General features: G+C 42.3%; 2 protein-coding genes and 1 long non-coding RNA gene across 4 annotated transcripts; 2 read left to right on the top strand and 1 right to left on the bottom strand.

The window, feature by feature from the left end:
• Nucleotides 1-2,795: 2,795 nt before the first annotated feature.
• Nucleotides 2,796-7,878, top strand: pop4 (POP4 homolog, ribonuclease P/MRP subunit). Its single transcript, XM_034526597.1, has 7 exons — nucleotides 2,796-2,926; nucleotides 4,047-4,102; nucleotides 4,999-5,228; nucleotides 5,364-5,441; nucleotides 5,577-5,638; nucleotides 6,142-6,243; nucleotides 6,824-7,878. The coding sequence occupies exons 1-7, from the start codon at nucleotides 2,920-2,922 to the stop codon at nucleotides 6,958-6,960; spliced, it is 672 nt and encodes a 223-aa protein (XP_034382488.1). The 5' UTR covers nucleotides 2,796-2,919; the 3' UTR covers nucleotides 6,961-7,878.
• Nucleotides 6,327-9,732, bottom strand: LOC117726368. Of its 2 annotated transcripts, XR_004608992.1 has the most exons (3): nucleotides 9,622-9,732; nucleotides 8,488-8,975; nucleotides 6,327-8,379 (listed from the first exon to the last, which is right to left on the bottom strand). It is a non-coding gene; the product is annotated as an uncharacterized LOC117726368 (long non-coding RNA). The 2 variants fall into 2 exon arrangements; XR_004608991.1 differs by having other exon boundaries at nucleotides 6,327-8,975.
• Nucleotides 8,665-10,768, top strand: plekhf1 (pleckstrin homology domain containing, family F (with FYVE domain) member 1). The gene is made up of 2 exons (XM_034526586.1): nucleotides 8,665-8,943; nucleotides 9,650-10,768. The coding sequence occupies exons 1-2, from the start codon at nucleotides 8,688-8,690 to the stop codon at nucleotides 10,246-10,248; spliced, it is 855 nt and encodes a 284-aa protein (XP_034382477.1). The 5' UTR covers nucleotides 8,665-8,687; the 3' UTR covers nucleotides 10,249-10,768.

The following is a 10,768-nucleotide window of genomic DNA, read 5'->3' as shown; positions in this document are numbered from 1 at the left end:
CTAGATTTATTCCCTCAGTAAACATCGTAAACATGAGTTTATGGTCTCAATCTCTAGTTTTAAGTCTTCTTCAATAAATCATGATGTTAATTTAGTAAATGATGGTGCCATTTAGAGTCAAACAGACCATAAAGCAGGGTATACTTTAGGGCGTGGCAACAAGGTGATTGACAGGTCCCTACCAGGTCTGGAAGTTTCATAGTATGTTTACAATTCATGACTATTCAGCATCACTTGTATTAACTCCACCCTCTCGTGTCACCTCTGGTTTCAAAGACAAACAAAATGTCGACTTCTGAAACGGCAAAATTAAATGTGGGTTTTTCCAAGTATATTGTCTCGTCACACTCTGGTATATGGGTCGGCAAAGTGTATGTATGTATGTATGTATGCATGCATGCATACATTATATTATATAAAAACTGCTACTGTAAAATGATGATTATCTTTATGTTGCTTGTTTACAAAGAATTTGTAAGAACCGATTTGGATCTTTCACTGGCTGCAGTCACTAAAACTGTCAAACAAAAAAAGAAAAATGGAGAAACTCCAATGTTTCTAACAATTCACAAGAATGAATTAGAATCCATCCTGATTCGTTTTGATAAGCGTGACTCACCCATTCACCGCAGGTCAGAGTTACACAAACTTTTAGCTTGGCACGAACAACAACAGAGGAGGCACACCCAACACGTTTAGTGTGGCTCAACCGCAGGAGGCACAGCAAGGAAATAAACTCCGCTGGTATGAGTATGTGACGCAAGTTATTTCATATCTTTATAGCCCGATGTCAAATTTGCCTCAAGGGGCATTACAATCCGTTTCAAAGATCTTACTTTCATGGGGAGAAAATGGAAGAAACCTCAGGATGAGCCACCGAGAAGGGATCCTTCTCTCAGGCAAAGTATAGATGGATAGCAACTTTATGGTTCAGGTGGATCATAGGATTCATAATAAACGTTGCATGCCAGCTTCAATTTTATTGGTTGTGACATAGAAATATGTTGCTTGTTAACACCTAAAAGTGGCCAAACCACTTCAGCCAGAAAACTATAAAAAGAAATGGACGCTCTTGTGTTTCGCACGCTGCAAGAAAAAAACATCAACCAGGAAACAGGAAACACACCTCTAACTGGAAATCACTAGAGGGCATTCCCGCACACCCTAGTCTCTGCACATTACTGAACGGAAGTGAAACATAATCGCCTGACACATGTCCCACATTATTATTATTATTTCCTGATGAAATGCTGCACTTCTCTGCCTGAAAACCAGTCACTTGTTGACACAGTTAAAGCTGAAATCTGATCCCCTCGTTGGAAGTCAACGTAGTGTTTAACACTCGAGTGTGTTTGAACATTCGCACCTATTAATGTGACTACTTTATATTCACGCCCGAGACCCCAACATGTCATTTAGAGAGTGACATACATTTCTAGAAAGTGCCTCTGTATTTATATGAATACATTCAAATGTAAATGCAGTTTATTTGTAGAAAAGAAACATATATATATAATATATATATTTTAATCGAAAGGTTTGGATGTGTAAAGGGAAGTAGGAATGCAACTGATATTTCAATTATCTTGAGATACAGCTTGTATGTCACTCTGCATTTTGTGAACTGTTGTAACTGTATAAAGATTTCTAGAAACAGATTTTAAATAAATATTTTGAGAAAAATCCAAAGACTTTGTGATTTTATTGATTATTTTGTTTTATCAAGAGAAGGACTTTGGGGGGGGGGGGGGGGGGGGGTTCACCTTCCTCTCAATTTGTAATGAGATGTATTCTCGAACACCATAGCGAGGTCAAAGGTCATGCAGAGGAATTTGTGTTTGTTTTAAAAAATAAATTACATTTAGTTTACATTACATCCAAAGAGGGGCATGTGTCGGTTTGCGACCCCACTGTTCAGAAGTCTTCTTGTATCAACCAATTTTATTTGTTAGAACTTTTGCCATATTAATAAAACGTAGTATTGAACACATGGTTTAAATGGGTTTCTCTAAAAGCACCAGACAGCGTTTTGTTCTCGTGACCGAGCTCTCTGTAGTAATTTTGTGGTTATTCTTCCTCATTTCTGTGTGTATCAGTGTTTTGTATGAGTCAAAGTATCTATCTATCTATCTATCTATCTATCTTCATCGGGGTGAATTTTTTAATCCGGCTCCTCTGTATTTTTTTCTGGACAATATCAGATCTTGTTATATTCATTAATTAATGTTATGTTTACTTGTTTTTGGCTTATGGCAAAAACCAGTACCATTAAAATTCCCCTCTAACAACAATTAACAACGATTTGAATAAAACTACGTGGTTGGACAGGAACTTGCGCAATGTGGACCCTTTTAGATTATTCTGTACAGGCAGTTCTTTGAATAAGACTGCACTTGTTTTTATTTCAGTGTGCAGAAACGTACCCCTGTAACAGATCATTAAAATGTGTAGCACGTTAAATTGAGTATCATTTCAATATTCAACTGCAAGTTATGGAAACATATCAAACACAGAGAAGTGAGAACACCTAGCATAGATGACTCAATTTAGAGTCATCTATTAACCTCAGCTGCATGAAGCCGGAGGGAACCCACGCTTACACGGGAGGACTCTACGCAGAAGGACTGTACACCCGGGAATCGAACCCGCATCCCTCTTGATGTGAGGCGACAGTGCCGGCCACCTGGCAGCCCCGGCTGATACCAATTAGAAAAGGGCGTGTGGTGCGTGGTTTAGACTGTAGAGGGCACCATCTCGCCTCACGGCGGAGAGTCTGCTGGCTACTGTTCAGAAGAAGAAGAAGAAGAAGGGGAAAGCGGAAGTGTGAGAACCAAAACACATGTGTTGAACAGTTGTTCTGCACCTAGACAGCGTTGCGTTTCCTCCCGTTTTCTTCGTGAAGTTGTCGGCAACGTGGAAATGGACGGTAAGTTTCATTTACGAGAGGGAAGTGACGTTTCGCTTCACGGGAGGCAACACGTCGTTGTCCCTGACCCAGAAACCCTCTCTTTCAAATCCAACGATGTGTTCTCTCTCTCCACTTTGACCGGCTGCCAGTCGGTCAAACGGCTCTTTAACGTGATCATATCTGTGTCACGTGAGGGTCTATTGCAGGGCTTTTGTGTAAACATTGCTGAAATATAGTAATGTTTTATTTAAAGTTTCTGCATTCAAAATATCAACATTACTGAAGTGGAAATACAACAACAGCTATCTCGCCTATTTAACCACACAGTCCATATAACCATACAGGCTATATAACAATACAACAGCCTATTTAACCATACAGCCTACTGTATAAAACCATACAGCCAAACTTTGCTCTTTTTTTGGTGTTACTAAAAAGACTGATTGAAGTAGCTTTAACCCCCCCCCCCCCCCCCCCTCCCCGTCTTGTAAAGCAAACTTTTGATTGGGTTCCCTTGAGGCTATACATTTGGAGAATGTATGACATGTACCCAAACCTGAGTTTAGGACTGATAACCTCATGTATCTGTTCCACAGGAAATTCCCTGCCAAACAAAAAACAAAATGAGCATTTTCTAGCTCCAAGCCAGTCTGTTTTTTTATATTTTGCAATTGTCAAAGAGACGACTTGTCTTGGCCACGTTATCTGCTGGGTGTGGCGCTGGGCACGGCCTAAGATTTGGTTTGCTTCCTTCCAGTTTGAGCTTCTTTAAAAAAACAATCTCAATCATGTACCAGTACATCACGTAACATCAAAGTATGAAATCCTGGGGACAATTTTTAGCGCTTGATCAAGGTTTTTAGACACTGACCTGTCTACAGAATAAATTAGAACACTGACAGAGGAGCTTTTTACCTGCATTGGTGCAGTATGAGTAATAAAAAGTGTGATCTGATGGTAAAGTACAATCTGATGTGTAATAAGATAAGGATGACCGGACCAGTCGGAGCTGACTGGGCATTTTCGAGTGTGTGGGGGGCGTAAAGAGAGCCAACAACCACTCGTGCGTTCTGGTCCAATATCTCAGTGAGTTGATGAGGTTGTGTGTAATACTGGTTTTGTTTGTCCCGATCAACAGAAACGATTGTTCGAGCCAACATTCCTCAGGATCTGGTGAAGGTTCTCGGTGTTGAGGTAAGCCGGTACCGCCACGTTGACCAGGGACGTGCTGTATAGTGCACCTATGAAACGTGTATTCCAGATTTGTAATCTCACATACAGTTTCCAGTCATGTTGTGCAAAGACTTTTCTGCAGAAAAGAAAGTGCCATGAGATCGAAAGAAATTATAATGAGCGACTGTTTTGATTATCAGTTCATTGTTTTTGTAATTTTTCTCAGAAAAGACCCACACAAAACTAATTGCTCGTTGCATCTTTTTTTAAATGAGGATTGGATGCCTTCCTGCATTGAGTAAATGATCATGTAATGATAGTAAAAGGAATATATTTGGTTTTGGACTGTTGGTTGGATACAAGAAGAAATATGAAATTGGACCATCAATATTTCACTATTTTTCTGATATTTTATACTATAAATGTACGTTCAACATGTATTTATGTTTTTCAATGCTTTCATCAGCATTTGCGCGTGCCTACAGGGCGGGCTAAGCTCAATGCTCACGCAGCGACAGCTTCATCAGCTTCATCTTCACCAAGATTTAGTTTTTACGATGTGAGATACTACAAAAACCAACAAGTAAGACCACTACAAAAGTCGGTCAACAGTCTAAAAAGGTGCAATTTTAAATACACATTTCATATCACATGTACATTTTCAATATGCTCTTTTTTTTATTTTTACAAAATATTTAGAACTACTTTTTCTAAGTAGCTTTAATTAAGCAAACTAGCCATTTCCCTCGTATAGCTTTGCTGTAGTTCAACTTTTTCCAGTGAGAAGTATTTGGAAGCTTGAAAAGCGTTTTAAAGTAGCTTCCCAAACACTGGTGACAAGAAAGAAGAAAAAGAAAAACAAACCACATTTCACATCTCTGTAAATGTCCCCCACTGTCACGGTCTCATTTTTTCAGCCCCAGACCAAATCTAAAGCCGAGGCCTTCACCCGGTCGTTCCTGAAGAACAGCATTCGGCCGAACTCGCGAACTGATCCGAAGAGCATGCTGAGTCACAAGGCGGTGCTTCTGGAATACGCCAGGCCCAAGAAGGACAAGTCCAAGAGGAAGAGCAAGAGAGCCAAAGGACTGAACGCTCGGCAGAAGAGGGCGATGAAGATCTTCCAGATTAAGCCGGAGCACCAGAGGTCGGTCACGACAAGACGTCGTACGTCAAAACCGCGTCTTGCCAAATTCTTATTTGCAATATGTTTCCCCATTTAGCCAGTTTGTTTTGTTCGCCCCACCCCCGCTCACCAGTATCGCTGTCTTTGCCATCGCAGATACAAACTTTTCCTGCCTCTGCATGACCTCTGGAGACAGTACGTCATTGACCTGTGCAACGGATTGAAACCGACATGGTAAATCAGTTTGGATCGCCCCCGATTCGGCATTCACTGCCAATTTTAAAGTCATTTCAGAAGTCCTTTTTGCCTTCACAGCGTTTTCACTCTCGTATGTTCCGCTGTGTGCGTGTCTCTTTTTTTTTTTTACAGCACTCCACAGTTTGTGCAACAGAAGCTTCTGAAGGCAGACTTCCACGGTGCCATCATCACAGGTGGATCTTTAAGTTTTCGCTAAACCTTTCTACGTCCTTATGTTTGAAATGTTTGAGTCTGGAAACGCATGAAAGCAAGACGGCAACTTGTTACACGTGTAAAGCCAACATTCTGAGCAGTGGGAGCTGTGCTGCGTTGTACAATAACACCATCCAGTTCGGCATCGGCAGATATTTATATTCAGGTATCGGATCGTAAGTGAAATAAAGTCGATCGGTGCATCTCTTGATTTGACCGCTCACCAGCACGTCAGCTGCTGGAGCCGTGGCTGTAACAGCTGACCTTAAAAACGAGCTGTGTTGAGATATGGCAAGACTGTGAGCCGTGTTTTAACGCAGTGTAAATGTTATATCTGACTGAATGGTGTATCATCATGTTGATAGATGTCACCTGTGCTTTTAATTGTGAAACCCTACAAGTACCTGTAGTTCCTAATCCTCACCTCGATGCATTTCTCTCCAGTGTTGTACTAATAGTTTGTTTCTCTGTCTCTCGCTCCTAGTGGTTCGCTCTAAATGCCCATCATATGTCGGCGCCACAGGGATTCTCGTACAAGAGTTCAAACACATCTTCAAAATCATCACCAAAGAAGACAAGCTGAAAGGTAAGAGGACCGCGATGGCCTCCTGGACCCCCTACATCTGACACGGCATCCCTACTGCGAGAATAACCTAAGATTCAAGATGGTTATCTGCATAATCTTTTATTCATGTTTACAATAATTTGCATTAAGTGTTAACAAATCACAAATGTCAACATTTTAGGTGCACTTAAAATGGTTTGCTGGTGCGACCAAATGAAAAGGTTTGATGGACCAGTGCAACTGAAAGATATTCTGGATCCCAATAGACTGTTTTCACAGCAGCCATTTTGACTTCCACAAGTGTGACCGATGTTGTTGTGCATTTCTGGCTCACTGGGACACTTGTTGGAGCTTTTATTTTTCCTGCTATGAACAAGTTGTACTGTTTGCAGTGAACATTGTCAGAGGCTCGGGTTTCCACACACACATCTCGTACAAAGAACCTTTAAAAAGCACATGACCGATTCTTGGTCAAATTCAAATGGTTCATGTTGACATTTGATCTTCCGTATGTCTTCACACAACAGTATTGTGCAGCCAGTTCCCGAGTAAACCTCTGGACAGTTGGCTTGACGGCCCCCTTGCACTTGTCCCGTCACAGTGATCCCCAAGAGGAACAGCGTGTTCGAGGTGGAGATCAACGGCTTCGTCTCGCACATCTACGGGAGCCGGTTTGAGCAGCGAGCCAGCGAGCGCTCGGCCAAGAAGTTCAAAGTGAGAGGAACCATCGACTTGTGAGGCGTCAACCACGCGGAGAGACGGAGAGAACGGCAACGGCAGGGACCGACGTGTAGCGGATGCATTGAGGCCATTTACTGGACTGTAAAAAATATATATATATATATATTTCAGTTTTTGGTTCTGTTAACACCAAACTGAATATGGCCGACTTTCACAAATAGGTGTCACTTTATGTGAGCGGTGAACTCCACCAACATGGCACTCTGTTTACTTGTCATGGGGAGTGTGAATCAGCCAGTCATACAGTTGTATAGTGTCCTCTGTGTCGGGAGGTTTGTCGGGTCTGAAAACCGAAATTGGCAACTCGGTCCACTTGATTGTACAGTTGTGTTTCAGAGACACTTTAACCAGACAGCAGGCAAGTTTAATTACTGGTCATATTTATTTATTGTATGTTTAGTTTTTTTATATAATGTTCCTGAAATTAAATGCATACTTTTTTGATCATTTAATATTGTTTTGTGCTAGACAAAAAACAATGAAATGCAGACGTGAGAAATTATTTTTCTGTCTTATTTTGTTACATTTGAATTTGTTTTGTTTTATTCATTTTAATAGAAAAACACTAATATTCAGCAAAGAAAAGTCTCGTCAAAACTATCAACTCTTCGAGTTTCGAACCGTTTCAACAAGCTGTAACTGTCATGCTCAGTTGTCATCCAGCAGGAAGCCAGTCCCAGTCTTTAGCTCGTGGTGTTGTCCACACGTCTGCTCACAGCGGGCTGAAGGAGTTTAATGTAAGCAGCCAGATGGTAGAAAACATCCGCTGTTTGATAGCAGTATTTAGTTTGATTCATCTCATTTAATTTCACTATTTAATATGTATTGTGCAGCAGGGCACGGAGCAAACGTGCGTGGTAACCACACAAGTGTACTGCATCCCTTATTTCAAAAGAAACCTGGTCATAAATCCTGTTCAAGTGTCTGTACTTTCCTGAACTCCAGCTGGGGATGCCTAAGTGCATGTTTGCCTCTCACATCCCTGATGGACTGCCTCCTTTTCTTTTTTTAAAGAGAACCTGTCTAACCAGGTGGACTTGGTTTCTGTGCTTTGCAAAAACCAATGTGTTTAATTTCATGAACTTGGGTAGAGCGGGTTGTTCCTCGTGACATGCTAATACTTATTGCTTTATCACCCATAACTCAAGTTACTAAACTGACTTGTTTGTTTTCTAACCAGAAGAAAAAACACATTTGTTTGTGAAACAAACTACGTGCTTTTCAGGTCCGTAGTTTCAGGTCACAGTTGTTGTGGATTTCCCCTTTCTCACATTTGTGTCCTATAAATATATTTAGTGGCCACTAAACAGGTTGTTGTTGTTATTAAGCGCACGTGTATTTACCTAAATATCTCATATCGTTGCCTGGCTGTTTAAAACGGTGCAAAATGCAACGTTTTAGTCATAATATTTCCACCTGGAAGTCAAAAGAAAGGACTTGTGTTATACAACTAGCACATTGGAAAGAAAGCATTGATGTATCGACAACTTCTTTGAACCTGTTTGTCTTCCAGCTGTAACTTACTTTCAGGGAAGTCCCGTATTTTTTTCCCCCGACGCGTCACCAACACTTGAAAAGCGCCGGTGCGCCGCTGCATGTGTCATTACGAAGGCTGCGCGAGCACAGGACAGAGGCTGGGAGCTATCTATGCAGAAACAACAACAACAACAACAACAACAACAACAACAGCAGCAGCTCGTGTCGTCTTGTCAACTAGATTATAAATGGGCACCAGGGAGAACCAGCTGATGTTTGGCCAGGATAACCGGGACCGCATCCACGCCGTGGAGAGCTCGTTTGGGCCGTCGGGGAAGCCCCTGTTCGAGCCGGGTCGGGTCCTGATCGGAGAGGGCCGGCTGATGAAGATGAGCCGCCGGGGGCCACAGCCCAAGGTCTTCTTCCTCTTCAACGACGTGCTGGTGTACGGCAGCATCATTCTGAACCGCCGCTGGCACAAAAAACAGAAGATCATCCCTCTCGGTGAGCAGCACAGACGCGTGATTCTTCCATCACTGTTGGGGTTTTAAAATGCGTTGACAGTAAAAACAAATAAATAAAAGAACTTCAAACTCACACAGAAAAAGAAGGATAATAACAACAAGTGAACAGTGCGAGCCGGTGGGTCATTACATCGGTGTTACTGCAGCTGCTGGGAGCGACTTTGTTTAGACATTTTGGAACGACATGCTGGTTGGGTCAGATTACTTTGAAATGTAGTGTATTAACTCATAATTAATCGATTGGAAGACAAACAAGTCATCTAATCGGAATACGCTTGAATTACTTCAAAGTCAAACATTGAAAATATTGCACCTTTTTACTTTAATAAAAATCGACCCAATTGTTCGTTTTTTTTTTTAAACATCTCAAAACATTTTAATTGCAAATAAAATGCACCGTGCGCATTATTCAACATCTACAGTTGGTCAAATGAAATTGCACGTGCAAAAACAAAAAGTATACCCACGGTGTAGGGGGAGAACTAGTTATATGTAACAAATCTAAGAAAAACAAAACCGCACCATTTATGTGAAAAAACTTAATGTGTTGTTGTTGCACAGCATAGAGGGGAATATATTCATAATTGAACTGACGAAATAATTGCTATATGTCTCTATTTATTGTATCTTACCTATTTAACCAATATATGTAACACACCTTTATTATTATGATTTTCTTTTTTCAGAGGACAGCCAGATTGAGGACTTGGAAGACGGCATAAAAATGAGGAACCAGTGGCTGATCCGGACGCCGCGCAAGTCCTTCTACGTGGCCGCCGCCTCTTCCGAGGAGAAGCGCGCCTGGATCGAGCACATCGAGGACTGTCGGTCCAGTCTGCTGCGGAGCGGCGTCTGCCAGACCGGGTCCAACTTCGCCAAAACCTGGATCCCCGACCGGGACTCCTCGGTCTGCATGCGCTGCCAAGAAAAGTTCACCGTGACGCAGCGTCGGCACCACTGCCGAAAATGCGGCTTCGTCGTCTGCGGCGCGTGCTCCAAGCAGCGAGCGGTGATCCGACACATCCACCCGACCAAATGGCTGAGGGTCTGCACCATGTGTCACTCCGGCCTCGCGACGACGGAAGCCCAGGAGGGGCCCCGCGCGCAGGGCGGCAGCACGGAGAAGATCGGCTTGGACGAAGACGAGGTGGACGGATTGAGTGAGGAAGAGGAGGCCGAGGAGCAGACGGAGGACCACGACCCCGGCACGTGGATGAACTCCCGGATGGACCCCTGGTCCACCTACGTGTACTTCAAGCCAGAGCACTCGCAGCCCCGGATATAGGCGCCGGAAGAGGCCTCTGGGTCTCTCTTGAACGTGGACTGATGCAGCTCCGTGCAATGGGAGCCGGTTACAATAGTTACTTTTAACTCAAAAACACTCATTTTTTCATATACAGTATTTATTTATGTTTAATATTTTGTCTTTTCGTGTTATGCTGTCTGTGGGAACTATATTGCTGTGAAGTCTTCTCTTGATTTTCTCTAAAACATGTGCTCAGAGGATTTAGAGAAGTTCTGCTTCACTAGATCTCTGAGTCTGAGTCAATGTTTGTGTACATGGAAAAGCCTCAATAATAAGTTTATACTTATCGGTCCAGGACCGACTAATCAAGAACACATAACAAATGGATCCTCAACAAATGATGGTGGACTCTGAAGGACGGCTGTGACACATTCATGCATTTTAGATGTAAATGACGTTTTACATTTATCATGAGTGTTGCTTGAGATGATTTACATTGCCAACGGCTGCTTCTCTGGAATTGTTGTGCATATGATAATAAAAGAACGTGATACCTCTA

The sequence above is a fragment of the Cyclopterus lumpus genome, chromosome 3 (assembly GCF_009769545.1).
Source record: "Cyclopterus lumpus isolate fCycLum1 chromosome 3, fCycLum1.pri, whole genome shotgun sequence".
Classification (NCBI taxonomy): Eukaryota; Metazoa; Chordata; class Actinopteri; order Perciformes; family Cyclopteridae; genus Cyclopterus; species Cyclopterus lumpus.
The sequence above is the reverse complement of the archived record's forward strand: the minus strand, read 5'-3'. Positions and strand labels throughout refer to the sequence as shown.